Source organism: Indicator indicator, chromosome 10, assembly GCF_027791375.1.
Source record: "Indicator indicator isolate 239-I01 chromosome 10, UM_Iind_1.1, whole genome shotgun sequence".
Lineage (NCBI taxonomy): Eukaryota > Metazoa > Chordata > Aves > Piciformes > Indicatoridae > Indicator > Indicator indicator.
The window spans coordinates 20,585,098-20,611,446 of NC_072019.1; the positions used below are offsets into that span (position 1 = coordinate 20,585,098).

Consider the following 26,349-nt stretch of genomic DNA (forward strand, 5'->3'; position numbering starts at 1 on the left):
CCCAGTGAGCAGGTCTTAGAAAAGATAAAAATGGAAGCTGATGTGGGAGAAGGGCACAAGAAAGGCTTAGGATAAGAACCCACAAAGTGAGATCCTAAAGCAGTTGGTAGATGGAGTTGCAAGAGAGGGGTAGTTATGAGAGAGAGCTTGGGTACTGTAGGAGGTGTTAGGGCTACTGCAGTGCTGCTCTTCAAAACCTACGTAATGAGTAGGTTAGATGTGTGCTTCCAGAAATGTTCTTCAGCTGTGATTGTCAATGCAGTACAGTGCTGGCAGTAATAGCTAGCTGCCATTTTGGTTTCCAAAAGAGCTGATGGAGCAGAGTGATGAAGGAAGGTTAGCTACTGTCTCAAGCTCAAAGCGCTTCCTCTCTGTGGCAGATCCAGCGTGCTGGGAGCAGGGCCTTGAGGTTTGTCTTGCTCCCTTACTGCTCAAGGATAAAGTCCAGACCACTCCCATCTGCTTACCACCTTGGTGCAACTGGAGAGGGCCTGACTTAAGGGACCTTTAAAGTTTCCTTCCAAACTATTCTGTGATTGAGGGCTGAAAAAATGCTTTATTGTGAAAGAGCTGTGAGGTACAAGGTGTCAGACTTAGGACATCTTGTGATCCCTTCCACTTGCAGCCTCTCAGAAGTCTAGTGGGTTGATTATAGCAGTAGGGTAAAGGCTCCAGGTTCACCTTCCCTCCAGGACTGAATTACACTGACATTTTCTCTGTTGGCAAAGCCAGTCTAAGAAGCTATATTTGCTGCTGCTGCCTGCTCTCACATTGCAGCTCTCTACTTCTGCCGTGTTCTGCTGCTGTTGTTTGAAGAGAGACTTTAAAGTGAGCTACCAAAACAATTCCAGTTTAAAAGTTTTTTCTCTTAACCTGGGTCGTTCCAGTGACCTCGTTTGCAGAGCTCCCCTCCTACGGAAGTGTTGCGTTGGCACAGCGCTGCAGCGGCAGCATGAAAGGCAGAGGGCTGGGGATGGGTGGGGAAGGTGAGCACTGCTGAGCCTATTGAAGCAAGTGTTCGTGTAACCATATGCTGAATGCAGTTTTCCCAGGAGAAGGGTGGGAGAGGCAGGAGAAGTGAGGTCAGAGCAGTGTGTGAGAGCACAGGAAGGAAAGAGGGGATTAGAGTTTTATGGTGGGGGATCTACAACAAGTCTTTGGTCTTGTCCCCACCCAAGTTTCTCCATTTCTGTCCTCCTTCACAAAACTGTTCCTTGAGATGTTACCTTCATTTGCCTCCCATAAGCCTTAAACTTGTTTGTTTGATTATCCCTGTGCCAAAAGGGCATCCTGATGCACCTTTCCTGACACAATGTGCTGAAATGAGGCAAACTCGATCCTTCCGGGTCTGCATACACTTTTCATCATCCCAAAGGAGCTTTGCCAACTCACTCCAACTAATCCCTCTATTGTGAGCAGAGTTGTGTTAATACCTAGCAGGAGCTGGAGGGCATGTGAACAAATGCTATACTTGATGCCTGTAACAGCGTAAGTGATGCTGAGCTTTCTTAGTTTCCTTCATGACTCCTCACTATGGCACCTTTGTGTTGAACTGCTTAAAGTAACCTGCTCCAGGGCAGGAGGTAGGTAAAGCTGCGTAAAGCTGTGTTTGTGAGGGTAGTTGCAGTTCAGCTCTGAGCTTTTCTGGAACAGATTGGAGATTCAGGGCACTTTGTCTAGAATCAGTGTCCTCTTCTGTCAGAGGTGGCATGGCTTTCTCCCTAACGCAGATGTCAGAGAGCCTCGTCTTTGACAATTCTTTGTTCTCTTGCACTCTGTTGGCTTTTCCAGGCCCATTTATGTCAGTTACACTTTCAGTGTTTCCTTTAGTGGCTCCTCCAGTGGCCTCCCCCTCATTCTGCAAATTGAACAGGGCTTAGTTTCTAGTTGTGTGGCTCTTCTGCTGACTTCAGTGGATTTGGGGTTAAATCTCTGTGCTAATGATCTGTACATTTCCTATGAAAGGACATAAATGCACAAACCTGACTGACCCTTTTGTATTGCAACCAGGTGATAATGAAGGAAAACTGAGTGATCTTATTACAAACACAGTCCTTACTGATGTGGTATGTAAACTAACAGGTGAGAAAGGAATTTGATAGAGCAGGAAATGATATGTGTGTGTTCCTCTGGCTCAAGCTGATAGCACCAGTTTAAGCAGCAGCAAAGAGATTAAATCAGAATATGCTAAGCCTCCCTAAGCACCAGTTACCATAAAGATGTATTTTTTAATCATTCTTTTATATCTTTCCTCAAAGCCTTCAAGGCTTTGTGTTTTTTCTCCCCTGACAAATCCCTAAAATGCTTTGATGAGAAGAGAAAGTAGCTGATGCTGCAATGCATACATGTGTTTACAGTGCTATATTGTTCAAGAAGATCTGTGTGAATCCTGGTTCTCGACTTCTGAGAATCTGTGTCAAGAGACTGTACATCTGGCTGCAGTTTCCAGCCTAGGGCTTTAGGGAGAGTCTATCTGGTGTGGAAAGTCCATGACCCTTCCTCATACCACCCTGGTAGCAAACTGGAACCTGGGCTGCGTCCTGTATGTTCAGTCCTTGAACTTTTCTGGAAAAATACAGCTTTGAGATACTACATAAACAAACAAAAGGATATTTGCACACTTCTTTGTGGAGAAACAATTGAGCTGTAACTGACACTGCTTGCATGATATGTTTCTTAAGCCAGAAACTTGCCTGGAGCCAGCAGTGACTTCACAGGTTTCCCATACTCAGGTATCATCAGTCAATGCCGGTTGTGAAGGAGCCCAGCTACACTGATGCCCACTGTCCAAACTTGTGGTCAGGATGTGAGGTCAGGTGCCTGACATCCCTGCTGAATGCTTCCCTTTCACAATGCCATCAGGATGGCCCTGCAATCTTCTCACTGTCCCACAGTGTGTTTGACAAAGATGGTGAAACCAAGCCAGCTGAACTTTCTGCCTGTCTTGATCAAAACAGTCCTGACTGCCCAGGTTTGATATAGACATCTGATGTGCAGAGCCCAGGCAAAGTCCAAGACTCACCGTATCTTCATCATGCACATGAGGAGGAAATGGCCTCAAATTGCACCAGTGGAAGTCTAGGTTAGATATTAGTAAAAATTTCTTCATAGGAAGGATGATAATGCAGGAATAGGCTGCTCAGGGACGTGGTAGAGTTGCCATCCCTGGGGGTCTTTAAAAGAGATGTAGAGGTGGTACTGAGGGACATGGTTTAGTGGTGACCTGGCAGTGTTGGGTTAAATGGTTAGACCTGACCGTGTTAAAGATCGCTTCCAAACAAAACAACTCTATGAAGAAAGCAATCTGCACCTGAGTACTGACTTCTGAGTTTTCAATAGAAGCTTCCATCTTTGTGATGAGAGTGGGCAGAAAACTTTTGAAAGAAATTGAGGAAAAACTACTAGAGGATCAAAGATTAGACCTTAGCATCAAGAAGATGGGGGATGCATTTAAATATGTGAAGACCACAAGGGTATAAGAGTCATCCAGACCTGAAGCTAGGCAAAGGTGATTAACCTGTCACTTGTGATGAGTAAAGGCAGAACCATTCAGTTAAGTATTTGTTCAATTTTTTGGAGTAAAGATAGAATGATGTTGTCCCACATTACAGTAACAATGAAATACTTTGTGATTTTTGTAAGTAACTATGAGGATGTTAATTGATACTTGTATGTCTTTTAAAATCAGTAAGCACTGAAAAGTATTTAAAGAGTTAAAGAATTCTTTTTGTTATTACTGTTTGCTTTGTAATCACTCTTGGAATGTTGGATAGAACAACAAATGTTGTGCCATTCCTAGAGGAATAAGGGAGAAGACAAAGAGAGAGCTGTAAGTTGCTTAGCTCAATTTTGCAGGAAAAATCCTGGAAAGTTAAATCTGGTACAGAGCTAAGAAGGCAGCATAATCAATATATGTTATCTTGGGTTTTGTCAAAATGAAATCTTGTCAAGTAGAGGATATATTTTTCAGATTAACTAGAAGCATGATTGATAAAGGTAACCTTTTAAATATAGGCATTAGTTTTTTGCTTCAGTCCATTATATTCTGATTTTACACAATACCTTAGTAGACATTCTTTTCAGAAATGGACTATGTCACACAGCTTTAAAAAGTTACTGTCAGGGTTGAGAATTAATCCTTTAGTGACACTTCTAGTGTAATCTTACAGACAGGTGTTCATGGCAGTCAAAACCAGTCTGAAGGAGGTGTAGAATTATACCAGGAAAATTTGCCAGAGCAGAAGACCTGGGAAGTAAGGAGTCGGAGAGCCAAGTCAGTCTAGGCCTTTTCACAGAGCCTTTACTGGAGCCAAATCAAGTCAGGCATCTCAGAGGTGACAACACAGGTTGTGCTGATGAGAATTATATTTTGCAAACAAATAAAAAGAGCATTGGAATGCTATATTAAAAAAAAAAAAAATCTCTCTGTCAAAGGGACCCTGCTTTAAGCAGCATTAGCTCCTCATGCTGGCCTTCCAGAGTCAGTGCTTCAGAGGGCTGGGGAGAGGTTGAAAACGGTTCAGAGAAGTACTGTAAATGTGACTCAAGATCTACAAGAGCTGTTAGGCTGTAAGAGATGTGATGAGCCTGCTACAGTTTGTATGGTCAAGAGAAAATTAAGAATGAGCTTTGAGTCTGCAAGTACTGTGTGGGAACAGGGCCATGAAGAGAGGCTGCTGGAACAGCTTTGGCTGGTGGAACTGGTTCTCTTGTCTCGTGTCTTGCGCCTCATGCTCACCAGTCTGACCTGTGACTGATTATCCACATAGAAGCAGATGTTTACAGGCAGTGGTTTGTCAGTAGGTGGATCACATGCAGATGTGGAAGGGATTGCTGACAGTAGATGGTGCTTTAATTTAACAGAAAAGGGAAGAATGCAATTAAGTGGTTTGAGGCTGAAACAAACACATCTGTATTCAAAACTTCTGAGAGCTAGCATCCCAACAGTAAGCTGGAAGGGTGTAGAGGAGAGTGTCTGTAGCTTGCAGCCCTCGTATTTCAGTATAGTATTTTTCTTCAAAATGTAAAATTGAGAGGAGTCATGGCTCAGAGACAACTGAATAGAGAAATTACTATATTTCATCCAGGAGCCTGTTGTATAGGGCATCAAATTTCCTTATGGTAATCATCAAAAGAGCATATTTTCATCTGATATTTTACCTAGCCAGAACTGAAGTATATTATTCTTTTCTCCTCCCACAACACCTTTTTCTTAAAGATTTTGACAAAGCTGTTTCTATCTTTGGCACTCAGTTGCATGTACTTGGGGCTGACTCTTTCCCTTCTTTGTGTGACAAAGTACGCTGCCTGAATCACATCTTGTCTCTGCTTTCTCCTTGTCACCCAAACTGGGTTTTGGTGGTTGTTTTTTTTCCGTGCCATTGTCTATAAAGCTTTTTCTCTATTGTGATGTGATTATTGCAAACCAGCTACACTTCTTCAGCCATTAGAGACACAAACACTGGGCTAATATATCCATCTTCTTGAGGAAGTTTTTCCTTTTGGAAAAGCTGGGATCTGCTGTGAAACCGTCTAGGCGGGGGAAGTTGTTCCAGAGCATCTCTTGGTAGTGTTCCTTCTGTGTGTATCTCCAGCTTATGGCTCTGTCAGCAGGGTAACCCTCAGTGGTTTAACTGAGTCTTCAAGTGCATTCCAGCCTCACTCTGCAAAGACAGACCTCACATAAGCAGAGCTTTCCTCACACTGGCTCTTTAGATTAATCATAGCAAGGACAGCCTAGAAGAGACCGGTCAACTGTGCCTGGGACTTGGAAGGCTGTCTAGCCCAGAGATCTGCTTCAAACAACCGATTGCCTTGGACTCTTTCCGAAAAAAGGCTCTGCAGACACGTATCCCTTCAGTGAACTACCAGAGATGAAGGCATATTGCCAGAAGAGCCAGCTGCATTTGGGATTAGATGGCTGGAAAGAAGTCCTCTCTCTGTCTTCAAGACAAAAATCACTTTGTAACATCTGCTGCAGAGAGTTCTTGTGACTTGCAGTTCCACAAGAAGTTGTCCTCTTCCTTCTTTTTCCTGATCCTTTGTTAATTAAAGTTATTTTCCTTCCCCTTCTTCAGCCGTTGTGTCTCCTTCTATGTTTCCTACTAGGCAGGAGTAGGATCCTTTTTCTGTGCATGTATTGTTTTTCTGTCTCTTGAAGTCTCGTGATAACCGCAGCAATTTTGCGCTCCACAAGGTGAGCACACCCCAAATAACCTGGCAAGATCTGCCTGCACTAGGAAAATTGCTTGGAGAGTGTACATCCTCACTAAGCCTTTGGTTTATTGTTATTTCACTGCAAAATGAATAATGAGAAGATTTAAGTAAACAAATGGATTTGATTCAAGCCCATCATACCAGGGGTGTGGGGGGAGAGGAGCTGCTTGTCCTGACAGATCATCTCATTAGGCCCCACGTGGCATGATGTGTTGAAAGCAGTTTATCACGTGTAATGCTTGGGCATGATGGGGTGAGCTGGGAATCAAGTGTATATCTTTTCCTCCCCTTAATTCTTAGTATTCCAAAAAGTTTCCTGTAGTTTTCAGATAGGTGCAAACTAAATATGCACAGCTCAAGGTGTTTGAAATTATGTTACAAAAATCACCTGTTTTCTCTCTTTCTTCTGCAGTCTCAGCTGCCGGCGATGTATTATTGTGGGAAATGGTGGAGTACTTGCAAATAAGTCATTGGGGTTAAAAATTGATGACTATGATGTTGTTGTCAGGTGAGTCTTTGTCCTCACAACTTTCTTGTCATATACTCAGTTTCTGTGTCAGTTTGCATGCTGTAGGTGCAAATGTTAAACCTACACTTGTGGCACTATCTGTTTGTACCGAAACGGGGAAAAAACAAAACCAGAGAGTGTAGGTGTTTGTTACAAATGGTGATCTCATCAAAAGGTAAAGGCACTCCTTGAGCATTCCATTTTCCATAGCTGTTTAGGAGTGTGGTATCTCATGTGATCCTACTTGAGTCTTCTCTTTGTAGCCCCTTTCTATAAGCTGCTGCTTTTGTGATGCCCTTTGTTGGTGGAACAATAAAATGTACTGTTAGATCTGTCCCATGTACTTGCCCAAGGTAGCTCAAGGAATTATTATTGGTCATACAAGTGTAGCATTCCCTGGGACACAAACTTAATGGTTAGGGTGGCAAGAACCCTAGCAGCTCTTAGGAAGCAATAAGCGTCCATGAGTGAGGACCCAGTAATGATTAAACACCTGTAGATGCACCTAGAAACTGTGAATACTTTGTCCCATTGTAGAGAATGATGTTGAAGGGAGCAGAAGCAGAGTGGCAGAGGAGAGGAAAGAAAGGACCACAGCCAAAGTTAGGACTTCTTGCTGAGAACCCAGGTCATCACTATCTCAGAATGCCTGAAAAACATACTGATATTTGAAGTCACAGGTCTAGTCATAATTCTTTGTAATAAATCTGTCAAGTCAGGGTGGTCGGGGTGACTGGAGATTAACAAACATAATACCTGTACTAATGGAGAGTGAAAGAAAGAGAGCATGTAGGAGGGAGGGGGGACATGCTCTAGAGAGCTACACACCCATTAGTCTGACTTGGAAAAAAGATACAGAGCTTTGTAGCAGGTTCTGCATCATGAGTAACAAAATATTACAATAATAAATAGCAAAAGTGGAGTGAACCACAGTGTAAGTTTGTAAAAACTGATTTGCCTTGATAAGTTTTGTTGCTAGTAAGAAAAGTGATTTCTTATTATAGGGAATATAACTGATATCATTTCTCTGAACTTTAGTCAACCATGAGATGTGGTGGCAATAGCAAATTCTTAGGTAAGGTGGAAGAAAGAAAGGGATTAGTAAAAGAATTTAAGGCACAGTGAAGGTATCATTTAGCATGGTCTCCTTTCTCTCCCATGTGCAAGTAATGGGCACATTAGGTAAGAAAAGAACATACACAGAATAATAAATACTCTTTAACTCTGGACAAAAAGACCAAGAAGGTCCCTTTCAGTTCTTTGATTCTGTGAGTTTCCCCCAGCAGTGCTCTGGACACAGAGATAACTTTTCAGAACAGGGTGAAACTTTTACAGCTGTTCTCCTAGTTCACCTCACTGTTAGTTGTTAAGCCAAGAGCTCTTATTGCTCCTCATAGTCTGGTGACTTGCTGTTACTTGAGCTGAATTAAAATTCAGTGACGGTCTTTTCTTGGGCTCAGATTATTAAAAAAGTAGCAAGAGTACAGTTTTAATCCATCTGGACTAAGCCACCCAAAAAGATTTATGTCACAAAGTCTTCTACTTAATTTCCAAATGAAAAGTTCAGGTTTTTCTCTCCACATCAGTAAATCTAAGTCAGTTTGCAAGCTGAGAGGATAAGAGTGCAAGTAAGCACCTGTGATGTTTGTGGGATGGATAAAGGAGAGAAAAATCAACTGTAAAGGTTAAATGAAACCAGGTGCTTGGATGTGGGACTGAAGAGGTGAGAGCAGACCTCTTCTTAAATATATCCAACTGCTGCCTTTATTCCCATGGAAACTCAGTAAGTCCCTTCTGTTGTAGCATCCTTTTTCGTGCATTACAAAGCTTGCTTGAAGGATCAGATTTGGAACCTAGGAGTTGACAGTTAATGGAAAAAATGTGGTAAGTTTCTGAACAAAGGAGTGACACAGCAGTATGTGGAGGGTTTTGATGCCTCATTCGTTACCATATGAGGATCACTGTTGCAGCAAGAAGTTTTGATCTTGTCGTGAAGAGAGTTAGATCAGTTTTACAATTCTGAGCCAAACTGGAGTTGAGTTAGTTTCTGTTCTTCTTTACCTGGATATTAACAGATTTCAGTGCAGATGTTATTCCCAGCTATCACACTGTTTACCTGGCAGGAGCTTTTTGCAGCAAGTCAGTCATTGGTGCTCTGAAATGCCTCCTTAAAACAGATTGCAGACAGGGGAAAAACAAGGGTGTACCAGAAATTTCTGGTTAGAAGGAGATAGGAATTCACTTGTGGATGGTACTGTAGTGATATTTGAGAGGATCTTTGCAGTGCAGCAGTTAGGAGTTAGCGTCTCTAAGCTCCATATGTCATCAGTGGATACAGAAAGAAAAACCCTCTAAATCTCATTATGGAGTAACCTGCCTATCCATGGGCAGTATGAGGAGGCCTGGCACCCTGTCAGGTTTTCTAAGTTTTAGCTGTGTTTATAACCACCAGCGTGTTCTGCCTGAGAATGGGTTCAAGCTGTGTAGTTCATGCCTTCATGAACACAGGTTGTGGCTGCCAGAACTTTCCCTGCTCTGTTGCTTGTGCTACCCCTGGGGCACTGACCATGGAGCTGACAGTGCTGGCTCCTTAGCACAGGACTGACTCTGTCAGCAGCTCATGCTCTGGCCCTTCATTGGAGACCTGAGTTCATTTTGCTTGGGGAAATGGTTTGTTTTGTTTCCGGTCTAGATATAAAACAGAGGTCCCAAGATTAGGGAGCTTTAACAACATAAGCTGAAAAAATGGTGAACCCAGCAGCTGGAGGTGAGGAAAACCCAGCCAAAGAGCTACACATGACAGTTGAAACCACTGCAGACACTAACCTTCCCCTTAGCTTCAAGAAGACAGATAAAAATATGCATAACTAACTTTTCTTTACATAATATTTTGTTGCATTTATCTCTGTTACCTTTAAAACCACATACTGTTACAATATTTAGGGTCATCTGCCCCAGTGCTCCAATGATGAATGCTCAAAGTTTAAATAATACCATAGCAAAGGTGATGATGTATAAATGTGCCATCAGCAACAGAGGAAGAAAAAGCAAGGGATCTGGCTGGCTGGGCCCACTGTTTCTGCAGACAGTTAGGTCTAGATACCTCAAAGTCAGAGCACAAAGCAAGGATTAATAAACCACACAAAAAAGTTTAATCTCCTGTATTAATTGTGATGGTACCAATTCATGAGTTGTTTTTCCTTTTCTTTTTTATTTCTAATGATGAAATAAGTATTTTTACTGTAATTATAGGAATTTATTCTCCTTTATTCTGAATCCATTTTCAGATTGTACTCAGGGATTTTCTTCTACTAAAAGGTTTCCCACCTAAAATGCTTACCCGGACTGAAAAGGACAAATCCAGATCCTCATTAACATTCCTACATGGCAAAATTTTGCACTACATAAGCACTTTCCAGTATATTGAACTACCCCAAGTCAAGAAGGCTGCAATAATTCAAGTAGGCAATGCTGTTCCATCGGGGGCTGCTGCTTGATGTCAGCAAGATTTGTATTCCAAGTTACTTCCTCAGCTTTGCTTTTCTAGTTTTGAATCGAAGGTCTGAATAGCTTTAATGTCATGAAAGTCATCATTGCTGTTAATGCCATTTTGTTTCTTAAAGGGAAGAACGTTGTCTCTGAGGGATGTTTAACAAAAGCACAGCTAAATATGTAGCATTCCCATGGAAATCAGTGTGCCCAAGAGGAAAGCTCTGTGTGCTTGGGTGTTTTCAGAGTGGGATGTACTTCCATGGCCAGAACTCCTTGTTGGTGAGACTGCAGTGTTGCTGAGCCTTACCATAGCTGTGCAGTGCAGCCTATTCGTTTGCCTTGGCATTGCAGAGGAACTCACCTTCTGGATGGGCCAGTTTGGGGAATTGAACCAAGTGGAGATTGTTCCTTTGGTTTTATGAAAATGATTAGCTGGCTTAGTGTTCCCTAAACAAACTTGGTACAGGTATGATGAGCATTGTAAACTCTGGATGGGGCTTGGAGCATGAGTCCAGTTTCGGTTCACTTAAACTGCAATGGAGCTGCACTGTTTCAGCACAGTCTTGCAGAATCCAAGTAAGATATCCCAGAAGCAATGGGATGTTAGAATAGTTAATGCTTAGTTTGTAACTCTACATTTGCATAGAAAATATTTTTCAGTTTCCTTTTCCAATGCTTCCAACGCAATTTAAATCACAAGAGTGGATGTGCAGAAATGGTTTGCATTGCATTAAATTAAATAAACGGCTTCCAATTGAACTGTTGTCACTTGGTATAAAGGTTCATAAATATTTGTGATGAAGAACTGCAAGAGTTAATGTTTGCTGCTGTAACAGCTGTGTAGAGGGAGCTCTTGCCCAGAGCGATTGCTGTATCATCAACATGCTGGAGTGTAAGTGGGGATCCATGACAGGGTTTTCTCTGGTTGCCCTGCAGGCTGAACTCAGCTCCAGTGAAGGGCTTTGAAAAAGATGTGGGTGGCAAGACAACTCTCCGGATCACATATCCTGAAGGTGCAATCCAGAAAATGGAGCAGTACGAGAAGGATTCCCTGTTTGTCCTGGCGGGATTCAAATGGCAGGATTTCAAGTGGCTGAAATACATTGTTTACAAGGAGAAAGTGGTAAGAACACTAACAGCTGACACTGTGAAGTTCACCTAATTAGAAATGCTGTGCAGACATGATATCACAGTTGTATTTGCCACGTTTTGATCTGAGGAGAATTCCTTTATGTGTCCTGCTGCATTTAAATGAAGGCTTTTTTTACTTCCATGGACTTCAGCTCTAATTAAATGTTTTACAATGACATCTCTCTGTAACCTGACCTTACATCACAGATGAGGCTTTCTACTCAAGATTAGTGTGTACTGTGAACACTTACTTTAGTTGTTATTTATTTTAAAGAGTATATAAAATGACCAGATTTTGCATGGATTTTATGGACTCTTCGGATTTAAGAGCAGAGGAAGGAAAAGAGCAATAGCAAGGGGAAGAAATGGGAATTTGAGGATAGGGATGTGATGGCATAGGAGGGGAAGAGGAGAAAGCAGCAGCACAACTTGTAGAAAAGGCCACAATCCACAAACTTGATGTGACCACCTGAATAGCACGAGCCATTATATTTTGCCTAGTTATTGCTGTACTCAGACTCGTGATTTGTGTTCGGCTAAAGCATCACCCACAAGAAGAATACCAAGTGTAATTTTGAAGCACTGAAATGGTGAATCCACTGCTTTCCCCATGTAAATATTTTGTCCCAATCAGTTGCATTACTGCCTTTCTGAAGTACTACAGACCTGTTACTAGTTCACCGATCCTAAATGGAATCAGGTTGTAATCAATGACTTCTCATTCAGTGGATGATTTATCTTTATCTGTTGTCATGAAATCCAGTATAAATGCCCTCTTAGTTCTTGTTTTACACATCTTAGATATCTGTTTTCAAATGTTCTTTAAGGATTTTTCAACAAATAACCCGGCAATCAGATTAATATTTAGAGGATGAGATGTTATATTATGTGTATAGAGACAGAGAGAGGAGGTTGGCAGCTCACCACATACAGAATGAAACAGTCTATGAATATAATTGTATACAGATATTACAAAGATGGCCTTAAGGGCTCATACTTTGCTCATCTCACACTCACACCGATTTGCAATTATTCTCCTGGTACCAGACAGATGAAGATACCTGTCAGCCTCTGGGCAAGTACAAGGGGGCTTTCATAACACGAATAATTGAGTCAAAAGTAATTTTCTTTGGTCTGTGTCATGCTCTTGTTCTTCATTCTGGGCGAAGGAAAGCCATAGCAGCGTCAGTGCCCTGCAACCTAAACACAGCTCTAAGGGCTTCTAGTGTTTAGCATGAAATTCAAAGGATGGGTTGGTTTACTTCAAAACAGATTGAATTTCCACCTAATGTGGTTATAACCACATACCAGCCATGTGGTCATAACTGCATTCTAGTGTGGTACCCCCTGCCCTTGGAGTGATGTAACAAGTAGTTTGTTAAAATGGGTGAGAAGACTGGGGAAAGCAATCTTCACTGAGTGCTTCAGTGCCCAGCTTGGCACAGAGAACCTCTTGCATTGCATGTTACTTCAGTGCTCTAATGGATGTCTCCTTATCACTCATTTCTTTGGAAAAAAACAGTACATTTTTTCAGGTCTTGTAGGTGATCTTTTCCAGGTTTTTTATTTCTGGTTACTCTTATGAATCACTGCAGTTGATTCATCTTTTTCTTAAAGAGCAGTTCCCAAAACTGTATAAAGTACAGCAAACAGAGAAAAATCAAACAGCTGCCTCACTAGCCTTGCAGTTCTCCTACATGTGCTGTTTTGACTGCCTTTTCCACAGTGGCATGGGCCTGAAGGGGAGCATGCAGTTCTTTGAGACTCCAGGCCTCAGGAAGCACTGAAAAGCAGCTGCCTCCCCAGCTCTGCACTCTGTGCTTGTGCCATGGGTTCTTCCTGCCAAAGTGCAGCACCACACACTTGTCTCTACCATTCTTTCTTCCAGAACTCTTCTCCAGTTTGCCAAGTTCCTTTGGCAGAGCTTTCTAGCATACCTGCCATTCTTTCCAGATTCATGTCCTCTGCTTGCAGTTTAATAAGCAAACTTGTTATTCCATTATCCAGGCTGACAAGGAAAACACTGAGAAAAGTTAGTTCCTAGGCAGACCCCAAAGTAATAACATCCTTCCGTTTCTACAGTGAGCCTGCTGAGAACTCCCCCGGATTGTTTTTTGGCCACTTCTGAACTTGTATCACAGTAGTATCATGAGTAACATTTTTGGTGTGTTGTGAAAGTGACACGTCAGAAGGCCTTGCTGAATTGCAGTTCCCTATGATACTTTTTTTTGCCTTTATGAGGAAATACGGCGTTGGGTTTTTTCCATAATGATTCTCTCTTGACAAATCCACCTGGGTTAGTCTTTGTTATTCTTTCAGGTGCTTACAAATAATTTATCTTGCTAATCTGAGAATCAATAATGAACCAACTCTCCTCTTTTTTACCTTCTTAGGGCTAGGCACTACTTTTGTCCATTTTTCAGTCTTTTGACACTCTTCTATACAGATTCCCAAAGGGAATCGTTGGGTTTTGAGGCTGATGAGCCAGTTCCTTGAATATTTTAGTCCAGGTGACTGGAAAACATGTACCATGTCCTCTCTAGTCTGATCTCTATCTGAAGCTGAGATCTTGCTGTAACTGGCTTTAGCTGCAAGCAGGTGGCTAGCACAGCTGCTTTCTAGTGGAAAGCAATGCAAAAAGTGCTGTCTCTCAGCTAGAAGAAATGACCCAAGAGAGAGCTAACAGTGTTCTGGGAATGAGATGTCAGCGTCTGTTTGTTTTGGTAGTGAGCATTAGTATTTTATCAGTGTGTGGTAAGTTCAAAATGACAAATGCCTGCCAGTGCTCTCTGTGGAGAGTTCCTGTTTGTCTCTCAGGTGATTTGCCAGAGAAGAGGAAGTTTCTTTCCTTCATGGACTCATCTAGAGGCACTTGCTTGTCCTGGGACCTCTCTATATACCACTGCTGCTTATTCCTTATGTGACATTAGGCCTGTCCCTCTGCAAGAGTTCATCCACATACCAGTGGTTATGGTCAGGAGTCTGACCTCAGGACAGAGATAAGGGAAATGGAAGCTTCCTGCTAAACAACATGATTACTGTGGAAACGGACACATGCCTCAAAAAAAATGAGCTGAACTCTGCCTGCTGATGTTTCCTTTGCCCCTGAATGTTGATGGCAACTGCATGCATCCATGGCACAGTCACAGGTGAGATATGAGACTTCTTGAATTCCTTCAGACACCCCACCTGGAGCTGCTTGGACCTGCTTTACCAGAGATTCTGGCCCAGGTACTGGGATCCTTACTTAGTCTTCTCTCAAGTAATTGAAATCAAAGGATTTTATCTGTGGAAAAGTAAATAAAAGGCAAATGACTATTTATTGCTGGGGTCAGTGGTCAGATAAGCTTATTCTCCCTGCAGCTGAGAAGGATTTACTCTGTGTTATATTAGTCTTTTGGCAGCACTTACATACCGAGGAAGGGATAAGTGGTTTGTAGAGAGGAGGATTTTCAGGAGATGTCATAAGGAAAAACTAATCAATGTGAGGCAGAGAATTGGATGTGTTATATACAGTCTGGTACAACAGCCTTCTGGAGATGTACATGATGCCTCAATGCCTGGGGAGGCACAGTATGCAGAAAGAGGAACAGTGGAATATGGACCCAAGAAAAACTAAAAGCTTGGCTTCTTTTTATTTCACAGTGAAGCAGAAATATCTGGAAGCAAATAAAAACAAAAATGAAAATATTGGTCTGGAAAAAGGACAAATTTGGCTAAACATTCAGCATCAGCAACAAAACAAAGGTGGTCTTTATCATAGAGTTCTAGGTGATCTGGCACTCAAAACTGCAAGTCTTGCAGTGAGTTAGGACAGTACTGTATCTCTGTCGAGCACAGACCTGTCTTTAAGAAGGGGAAATGTGGGTGAATCTGGGTGACTAAAATCCTGGTTAGTCTGATTTCTGTCATTTGACAAGAGTCAGAAGAAACTGAAGGAGAAGATAATTGCACTTGTTGCAAGTAAATGAATGGGGGAGAAAGGAGTGTGTGGTGGAGAAACGCAACATGGTTAGCAGAAGGGAGTATTTTACCATGCTGTCCTAGTATGTCAGTGTGCAAGTGAAAAGGAAATGGGTTGGAGTCCCACAGTTGCATGAAGCCATGATTATTGCTGAAGGGTCACAGATGTGAGTTGTTTGTGCGTCTGCTGTGACTGCTGTGGCAGTTCTGACTTGCAGCCATTGCTGCAAGAGCCTGCTGTGACATTTTCAGGCACCTCTTCTCTGATGAAACAGCTGCTGCCACTGCATCCCCAGAGGTGGATTGCTCACAGTCACTCAGAACACTTACACTCTCCTGGACTGTTCTTTTTGCCAAGAGGTATTACCCATATGTATTGTGATCCACCCTGCCTGCTTCCCACTGTTGTACCATCCTGCATCACCATGGGTCTCTCGGTCACAGGAGCTCTTCCTGAATACCCAAAGTACCAGAGGAATTTTAGTGGTAGGGAGGTTTGGCCATATATTGCTCTTCCCTATTAAAGTAATGGTCAAAAGCTGAAGGCTTCTCTATTGTGTGGAGAGCAGATGCTTCTTAAAACAAATAGAGGAATTTACAAGTGTCAGGTCTGCAAAGCAGCCGTCGCAGCCTGATGCTGATTCCAGGGTGGGTTTTGACCTGTTATTAGTGAATCAGAAGGAGCTGTCTTGCTTGCTAGGGCTCACTTCCCTAAACATCTGGCAACTGGTAGTAAAGCAGCCAAGTAAGGGCAAAGGTTTCACTAGCAATTGGCAGCTCACAAGCTTCCTTCTCATGTGGTAATGAGCCTGCAGAGGCTTCCAGCAGGAATCTCTGCAGCCTTTGCCAGGAGGAGTCACTTGTGCAGTAAGCGCTTGCGGCACCTTGAAGCTCTCTTTGACAGTGAAAGTCATAGGAGCGAGTGAGCACCTGCCTGCCAGCGAGGCCAAGGCTGGGTTTCCGTCCCTTGCAGGGGCCTGCCTCTGATGGCTTGCACTCGGCAATGGTGCCATCTGCAAAGCAATCACCCTCCAACAGATGGTGAGACTCCAGCAGTGGACACAACACAACCCCTCTCCTTTGCCACAATGTGTGACTGCTGCTCATGGAGGAGATCTTGTGAATGTGGCAGCAGTAGAGAAGATTTTTTTTGGGGGGGAGCAACACTTCTGCTTTAAGTTAACAGGTTACTTTATTCCTGCTAAAATATATGTTACTGTGTCTTTCTTGTCTTGATCAACCTGCATTACTGTGCTAGAGCCAAGGTCCAACCGCTGAGCCCTCACTGTCTGCTGAGATTTTGTTTAGAGTCACTCCTCTTCCATTAATGTCCTTGTCATGCTATGTGTTCGCTAGGGCAGCCTGCAAACCTCACAGCCTTGTAGTATGCTGTGGATTCCTCAGATTCTGAATTATCCTTGCCTGTGGGCTGTTCTGCATCCCTGAACAAAACTTGAGAAGCTACCACACTCCTTTTGGCTTTAGGAAAATAGTGAGGCTATGCATCTGTTCGTGCTGCCCAACCCCAGGTAATATGCTTGTATTTCCAGCTTGTTTGGCCTTGAGCCCAGCACTTGAGCAAGGGTTTCTCTATGTCTGGGCTAGGGAGGGAAAACCCTCCTGGTTTTGGTGGACCTGTGAGTCCACTAGCAGCTGTCTTAATGCATTGTGAAAGCAAAGGTGGATTACAGAGTTGTGATGCCTGATGCTGAGCTGAGAGAGAGCTCTTGCCCATCTGCTTGGAGATAGGCATTGCCTTGTGTCTTCCTGCTCTGCTTGGGCTCAGGTGGAACAGAAGTTGGAATTGCTGTTCCATCATAAATGAGAAGCTTTTGAATTGGGAAGTCAGCTTAAGGGTTGCGCCATTTCTTTCACAAATTCGAGTGTTCACCTAAACAGCCATTTATCCATAATATAGGAAGGCACGGCTGGTGAGTAAGGCAGCCAACATGCCTCAAGGACATGATAAGGCTTGCACTGGGGAAGAAGCAAGAAAGCCTTTTCAGTGGTGATTGTCCTGTGGTCCTAGCATGTGGTGCAAAAGGCCATTTCCACTCACAGAGCATGAGGGGATTTTAGGAGGAGTTGATAGCAGAGAATACCTTACCATGTCATCAGGAAGGTTCAGTGCCTTGGTCAAGGCAACTGAACCATTACCAAATGCTGAAGCAGAAAAAAATGTCTTGTGAAAACATCAGATAGACTCCTGGCTCCTACCAAGTGTCTGACTGAGAAGAAGAGGTGGAAGAGTCTGGGCGATGCATTCTGTAGAGAATGTTCCAGATTGCTTTGACAGAGGGTAGCTGGGAGCTACTTTACCTTTCTGGGATGGTTCTTGGGACAGCACTAACTTTTTTTCAGCATTTGATCCCTCTCTGATCAAATGTGCAGAAGTCTAGTCAGTACCTGCACCCCCAGTGCAGTGCATTGGTGGGACTGGCCCAAGAGAACCATGGAAGACTTGCATGTGATAAAATAAATCCTTCTCTGTGACTGGCCTAGGAGATCAGAGCCATTTCCAGAAGATGTAAGCAGAAGTAAACGCTGGTGCCCTTTGAGAGAAGGTGAGCCAGTTCTTTTCCAGTCATGGTTAGAGGAGAGGCTGGAAAATGTATAGGTATGCTATATAAAATCTTGACCCTGCTGACCAGAAGAGGGAGAAGACCTTGGTTCTGTATTGTATAGCTTTTAACAAGCTTCCAGGTCACACTGTGGTAAGGACCATAGACTAGACAAATGACCCAGTTTGCAACACAGGCCTTTGGGGAGATTTCCTGGCCAGATTCCTGAAGGAAGGTTGTTGGTATGGGAAGTGCAGGCTGCAGCTTGCCCTTCATACATACCTGCATGCAACAGCATAATAAGATTAGGCAGGTCACTGCATAGCTGAGAGCTGCTCCCACCCAGGTATACTTAGTGTGTCTGTAAGTACACTGTCAAGCATCAGCTGGTGAGGGGCTGCTCTGATGCCATTGCAGGTCAAGAAGGACAGGAAACTGTTTGAGAGGGTACAGCAGAGAGTTAGAGATTATATGGGGACTAGAACATCTGTCTTGTGAAAAAAGATTGAGGCATTTGGGGATTTTTAGCCTGGAGAAGATTGAGTGGAACGGGCTGCCCAAGGGGGTTGTGGAGTCTCCCTCTCTGGAGATATTCAAAACCCACCTGGATGCGTTCCTGTGTGTTCTGCTCTAGGTGATCCTGCTCTGGCAGGGGAGTTGGACTAGATGATCTTTCGAGGTCCCTTCCAGCCCCTAACATTCTGTGATTCTGTGATCTTATCAACGCTTATAAATTCTTAAAGGGTGTGTCAGGAGGATGGGGCCAGACACTTTTCAGTAATGCGCACAACCTTGAACATAGGAAGTTCCATCTAAATATGTGGAGGAATTTATTTACCTTGACGGTGGTGGAGCACTCAAACAGGCTGCCAAGAGAGGTGGTGGCATCTCCCATCTCTGGAGTCATTCAAAGCTTGCCTGGATGCCATCCCATGCAGTCTGCTCTAGGTGAAGCTGCTTTGGCTGGGGGGTTGGACTAGATGATCTCCAGAGGTCCCTTCCAACCCTGATCATTCTCTGATTCTGTGTGCAGTGTGTGCCTTCAGAGCATTTAGTATTATCAGGTAGATGCACACTGAACAATGAAACTTGCCCGCCTGGGTTGGATAGTCATGAATATTCACAAGCCTGTAGCCAGATTCACTTAAGCTTCTAGGGCAAATGAAGAAAATAAAATAAAACCCAAACATGACTACACTATTTTCTGCATGAAACAATTCCATGTATTAAAGGTTGCAAAGTGAAAGGAGGTTGTAGCAAGGTGGGGATCAGTCTCTTCCCCCAGTTACAAGTGATAGGAAGAGAGAAGATGGCTGCAGGCTGCACTGGGAGATATTTAGAGTGGATATTAGGAAAACATTGTTCACTGAAGGGGTTGTAAAGCACTGGAACAGGCTGCCCAGGGTAGTAGTAGAGTCACCATCCCTGGAGGTGTTTAAAAGACGTGTGGATGTGGTGCTCAGGGACATGGTTTAGTGGTGGACTTGGCAGTGTGTGGTTAACAGTTGGACCTTTTCCAAACTATGCAATTCTACAATTCTGTAATTCTGAAAAGCCAGTGTTAGTGTGGGCCAACTGAAGAGCTACTGTAGCTGTCTTGAGAAAACATCAAGAGAGAGCTCATGTGGGAGTTGCCATCTCCAGAAATATTCAATATTATGCAAATCCTGGTAGGTGCGTTTCAAGGTCACAGAGCATGGAAAGTCAGGACAGAGTGATTAGCTGCATTGATCAAGGACAGGCTTGGAGTGTCTGAGACAATGTAAGGAAAATTCATTCCAGATCTGAACCACACAATTCCATAAACAGCAGAACTTACAAAACTGCCAGATTGGATTTATGTCTCTCTCACTCAGGGCTCCCTCTTGCACCACAATCCTCCTGAATTTCTCCCACCTCCTAAATATCCAGTATGTTCTGTGCTCCCTTTCACTGCTGCCTGATGGTTGCACCGCTGGCCAAGATATGCATGTTCACTGGACCACACATATGCCATTGGGACCTGGCAGAACAAATGAACAGATAAGTGCTGAGCTCCCCTGGCATCATCTCCACCTAGCCTACACGCAGATGTGTGAATGTCTCTTCCATCCAGATGTACATGGCTTTACCACCAGTGCAGTCCCATGCCTGCTGAGGATATTGCATTGCCCACATGTGCAGCAGATGTTCCTCCACACTGGAGCAGTGCTTTGTGAATCCAGCACACAGAATCATAGAATCAGTCAAGGTTGGAAAGGACCACAAGGATCATCTAGTCCCATGAAAAAAGTCAGATAATAGCGTCAGTAGTGAAACTAAGACGTTGCCCAGAGAGTATCAGCTATTTATACAAGTGTTAGTAGAATAAAGATGTTCTGTGTTAACACTTCAGTAAAGAACTACAAGGATAATTTGAAGTCTGCAAAGCCTCCTTTAGTCTAAGAGATTTGAGTTCAATTTATTTAGCTTATGCATGAGATTTTGGGGAGATTTACTTGTAGTCTCTCTCTATCTGCCTAGAGGGAACATTTTTTTCTCTCCGAAGACTTTTTAATTTAGTAGGAAGAAATATATCTGAAGCTAGGCAAATGACCAAAAAAGGCAGCACATTTATGTCAGTATAATTATTTTTGCTACATCTGCCCTACAGGCTTGATGGATTTGCTCTTGAAGTCTTAAAGTCAAGACTGCATATCTTGGTAAAGTTCTGCTTGAGCAGTGTGAGAGTAAAGGATTGGAAAGAGAAGTCGCTGATGGAGGAGCACTGCTCCCTGCTATGCAAGACGTCCAAGAAGATGTCAGCAGGATCTCTCTTGGCCTTTTGAGCAGTACTGATAATAAATAATAGAATGTGGAGGCTAGGAGCTGCAGCTAGACAAAATCAGCCTAAAGAGATAAAACTTCCTAGAAATTTGTGCTTATACTGCTTGAATTACATACTTGCAGAAGTGAGCACTGACTGCTGACACCTTTTCCTGAAATACAGACTTAATCCAATATCTGGGAAAATTCTTTTTTCCTGGGAGAACCCAAGGCAGGGCTGCACTCTTGTGTTGCCTTCTCCTTATTCTGTTCTGTGACTCTGGGACCCCCTGTCCTCACTGTCCATGACCCATTTGTTGATTCTTAGAAGCAGGATAGCAAGCAAGTAATATCCTTGACAGGTTTTCATGAAATTATTTGCTTTATCCAGTTGTCTGCAAAGGTCATGGCAAAACTTTCTCTTCCTGAGGCACAACTAGCCAGATCTGTCTCTGAATTCCAAGGGAGAAGGCTTTGTGGAGTCTCTGAGGTGAGCAGCCTCCAGCATAATAAAATTCCCCAGAAGAGAAAGCATTGCCACACCAGAGGATCCTCAAAGTTCACCCTTGTACAGAGTGAAGATTCACACAGAGGAGGGGAAAAACAGTGGGTTTGTTTTGTAAATAATTTTTTATTTTGTAAATAAAACCACGTGCTTTCTATCCGTGGCCAAAAAGAGACTCCCCTTTAACAGCTGCAGGAATTTTGCTATCTGCATTTTTTATTTTAAAATGGAAAAAAGAAAAAAAGGTCTGTACAGTAAATATTTATCCAAGATGTGTGGTTGTTAATATGATCCAGTCTTCAGTCATTTTGAATGGTGTCATGATGACAGATGTTAATTCAGAAAGGAATAGATTGGAGGATTTATGCCTGGAACACATGTGTTCCTTGGCGGGCTCCATGGATTGCTCGCATAGTTAGTGCTGTCTGAGCAGCTTGCAACGTTTGCTCTGCCTCCAAGCACCCAGGGCTCCAGGACAGGGGGTTGACCTATATCTCTACTTTGCTATAATAAATACTAAGGTAACTAAACTCCCCATGTGCTTTTATCTTCCTGAGTTTTTCTCTTCCCTCTGTGCTCCAGCAGTGTGTGGTGCTTCTAGTTCTTCCCCAGACAAACAGCAGCTTCTTACTGCGAGAGAGAAGGATGCTCCTGAGTGTGCAGGGTGTGAATCCCTGACCTCGTCCCACTCTAGATTCAGCTTCTCTCCTACCTCAACACTCAAAGTTATTTAATGCAAACACTTGTCCTGATGATAGAAGTGAAAATAAACTAAGCCATGTGAAGGTAGTAAGCAAGAGAGATTCTGGGAAGACCTCACTTTTTTTTTTTTAGTATTTATATTCTTACAGTTTCAAATTTATGGGATGCATCTAAAAGTGTTACTTCTGCTCTTAGTGAAGATGAGGTTTGTAAAAGTGTTAGTATCTTCTGTCTTGTTTATTTTTTTTTATTCAGAGAAATAAAACTGAAGGAAAATAGCCTTGCTGTTGGGTATACAAGGCTTTTGGTAGGTCCACCTAGAAGTTTTTCTTAGCTGATAAATCAGTTGTGTTCTGGCAATCTTCTTTGGAATGCACTTCGTCCACAGCTGATGAGTACAGAAAATACTGAGCCTGGTCCAGGCAAGCAGCACTTTGAGTATTTTGAAAAAACTCTTAAATGTAAATGTTCTCTTTGGATTATAGTTCATTTAAATTCTCATCTTTTAAGACTATTAAATAATGTTACTGAAAAACTCTTTTGTAAACCACCTATTATTAATGCAAGTTTAGAAAATATAGTGGGACAGGAGCTTCCTGGCATTTTCCCAGCCTCTCCTTATTTTGACCTTTCTGCTTTCTCCTTCTAAAGGGTACTGAATAATTTGTATATGTTCTATATGAACATTCAGTGAACACACAAATTATTTGGCTTCTCACTTTAGCTGAGATGCCAAAATAGGAGAAGACAGATTTTCTGTGTACTCATGCTGTAAAAACAGTGCAAAAATTTCCCTAGAGACTCACTTTAAGATAACTTAAGAAAGCAATGAGGATTTCTAGGCCATAATTCTTCCTGTGGTGATCCTTTAGCTTTTTGTTGTTGCTGCTGTTGTTGTAACGTGCCAAGAGTTTAGTCTAAATATGTGTTGTTTAATGAGTTGTTGCTTGTATTCAAAGTCACAAACCAGTTCAGCTCCCTAAAAAAAGACTTTGCTGATGAGTGTCCTCAGGCACCCTGGGATGCCCTCATGCTTTGTCACCAAAGCCTGCAAAGCTTGTAATTTTTTTTTTTTTTCTGTGCAGGCACAGTGTTGTAAGCGGAGCAGGTAGCTGTGCTTATAGTTGGGAACACCTTATGGTTTCTGTTATAAGCAACAGGGAAAAGCTCTGTCATTTTATTACTCTGTCATCTTTGAGCTGATGTTTTCCACGCCACCTGTTCAGCACAGCAGTTGGGATAACTTGGGATCAGGCTACTGAAAATACATGGGTTTATCCTTGTTTTTAAAAAATACCAATTAAAAAGAAATAATCTCCCACCCTATTTTGAATAATCTCCTACCGTATTTTGCTGAGCTTCTCTAGCTCTTCAGGACACTGGCTGGGAATTGGTGAGCATGTGTTACCTTGCAGACTGCTGTTGCTCCTCTCGTTCAGTGAAATTCCATGGCTCAATTTGGTGTCCCACAGAGGCTGTTAGATGCTGAGCATGGTCTGCCCTACCAAGGCTCCTTAGTATGGTTAATCAGGGTGCAGCATTTCCAGGGAGGTAAGAACCAAGCAGGATTTTCCTTTCAGTCACTTCTCCACAAAGAAGCTGGAGCATGGACAACAGATCTGGGAGCAAGGAATCTCTCCTGGACTCTCAGAAGATGACTTGCTTGCTGACAGCTACCTGAACAACATGAAGAAGCAGAAGCCTGGTCTGGTGCACAGCAAGAGCAGGAGTATTGAAGGTTAAAGGGTGATGGATACTTGGGACAGCAAAGAAAAGAATGGTTTACAACCAGCAGGTTTGTTAGGTGTAAAGAGAATGCAGCCTCTTACAGAAGCCCTGTAAGAGGCTGTGGTTTTTTTGCTCCTGTGAACAGCTGATATACACCACAATAGCTTACTGGAGTTTGTAGTTGTACTTAAAGGTTGTTTTTCTTGGGTTGCTTTTTTTCTTTAAAATGTATTAAATTGCCCTTTAAGACTTTAAAAAGTGCTTTATAGTTACAAGAATCAAGCTGACCAAAAAAAAATAGGAAAAGAAAAAAAAAGTGACACTGCATTTTCAGCATTAATTCAGTTCTCCTGTGCAGATGTTATCCTTAATTACATAATTGCATCCTGGATTTTTAGAACACAGCTGTATATCTAGTAGAGTGGGAAGACTGAGATTTAGGCTAATTTCTGTAATGCAAGACATTCAGCTTTGATATAAGTAGTTGCAGAAGCTGCAGAACATGTTGTGGAGAGGAGAGAGGAAAGGAGAGGAGAAAACAGTCTCCTGATTTCAGACACTGAAGATTCCTCATGAGAAGATGGTTTAACCTTTGATCAAAGTGATGTTGAGCAAGTTAGAACAGAATTTCCTGAACACATTTAATTCTCATGAGGCAGATATTCTGGTGAGGTGACTGTACAGCAGGAGAGCTGGGTCTTCAGGAGCAGCAAAGTCAGTGGAGTTGGACTGTGAGCTTAACAAATGTTCTGAGAATTGAGCTTAAGATGTCTGTACTAGAACATCAGGAGCCAGTAGCATTCATCTTTATGTTCTCCTCTATAAAATGATGTAATGCATGCCAAATACTGCAGAAATGTTCTAAATATGAAAGTACTCTTTGTAACACACTTAGATATATGTCAATATAAGAAAAATCTTGTGGGAAAATTAGAAAGCCACTGTTCACAACAGAAATCTCAAGCTGGAGCTCTGAAGTTGTCCTACTTCATAACTTAGTACCTGGATTTGGCCTTTCTATCATAGTATTCTTTTAATAGCTGTCATGAGAGTATGACATTTTATAAACTATGTCATAAAAATAATAGCAAAATAAAGGGTCTGATCCTTCATGGGAATAAAATACCCAGTAAATAATGGTGATCATAAAATGGTCTGGGTTGGAAGGGACCTCCAAAGGTCATCTAGTACAACCCTCAGTATAGGACCTGTTGTTCTTTGGGATTTTTCTGAAACTCTACTGCTTTAGGTTTATTTTTTTTTTCATTGAAGGATTATTATTTTTCATGGTCAAAAAAACCACAACAGAAACAGAAATTAGCTAAATCCACTGCTTTAACTGAAAACTTCCATCGTTCCTAAGTCATTTCAAAACAGGAATATTTCTTCAAACTTTGGCTCAAAGCTCAGATTAGATTTTGACCCCAAGAGTCTGTGGTACAGTCAATCCATCACCCTGTTTGCACATGGTGCAAACACTTCTTCTGGCACGCCGTATGTGAGCTATCATTTATGATTTAATTTCTGAAACGCTGTATTCATCAGAATAATCTTCAGGGGTTTTCTGTAGCTCATCTGACGCCTTCCAAGTTTCGTTTTCTTCACAGGACAATCTCTTTTTCAACAATGTTTTGTTACCTTCCAACTGTGAACTGTATTTTGTTCTCAGTTACATGGATAAAACCATAGAAATACGTTAAAAATAATAACAACAAAAAAGGAATTCCACTGCATTTATAATACAGCATAAAAATAAATGTGCTGTCCTGACTCTTTAGAGCTGATCTTGGCCCTACTCCTGTTAATCAGAACACAACAGTTGATGTTAGACCAGCAGCACAGGAGGGCTGTGCCTGTCTGTAGGTTAGCTATAGCACTTAAAGTTATGTAGGTCAAAAGAAGTTGGAAATTCACTAGGCCTGTTTGCCTATGTTTTTCTGCTTATTCATAGTATGTACTTGCCAGTAAACAGGGCAGAAACTTCTTACTGACAACCATGGGAAAGAGCACATCGATTTCAGCAAAGTGACCTGGTGGGTGATGCACCAATGCCACTCTCACATCCCACCTGGCTTTTGTCACTATGCAAGTTGCTGCTTTGCAAGAGATGCTGTTTGTGGATAACACAGCTTCCAGTTTCCCATGTAGCCAGGATGCCACAAAGCTTACATGTCTAGCAGAAAGTTTGAAGTCTGCAACCACTACTTGGAATTAAGTTTCTCTTGTGGTTTTCAGCCTGGTTGTCAAGCCTAAAGAAACTAATGTCTAGCCAGTGTAGTGGATTATCAGCTCATCTGTACTAATGAAGATTTTTGCTTTAAAAAACCCAAAATTTTATTAGTACCATGTGTTAAGAGGTGCTTTTGTCTTCATCATGCTTTGCTGCTTTTTGCCACTGAAACACTGGGTGGAAAATGTGTTTGGGTTTCACACTGAGAAACATTAGTAAAAGCTAAACTTGGGGCATTTACAACCTGTCAGGATTTCTCTTGGGTGCTGTAAGACTGTTGAGAGATTGGGAATACTGACAAGGGAATGGCCTGGGAAATTACAACCATTTGATTTTTGACTTGGTCAGTGGGAGGCTGTTTGGAGAGAAGAAACAAAAAATATTAAAAGAAATGGAAGTATCGGTATTTTTGGACTGAACAAGAGCTGCAACTCTTCTCCCAGTGGGACAAAGAGAAAATGAGGAAAAGGCTTTAGCTCAATCTTACAATGTTCCTGCTTCAGGCAAAATAAGAGCTTTTCAATGGGGC

The 26,349-nt window shown here is 42.4% G+C and overlaps 1 protein-coding gene across 1 annotated transcript in view; it reads left to right on the forward strand.

The window, feature by feature from the left end:
- ST3GAL3 (ST3 beta-galactoside alpha-2,3-sialyltransferase 3) overlaps positions 1-26,349 on the forward strand; it is a 184,116-nt gene that overhangs the window by 128,751 nt on the left and 29,016 nt on the right. The window contains exons 8-9 of the mRNA XM_054384658.1: positions 6,629-6,724; positions 11,153-11,339. Coding sequence (XP_054240633.1) covers positions 6,629-6,724; positions 11,153-11,339 — 283 coding nt within the window. The remainder of the gene's footprint in view (positions 1-6,628; positions 6,725-11,152; positions 11,340-26,349) is intronic.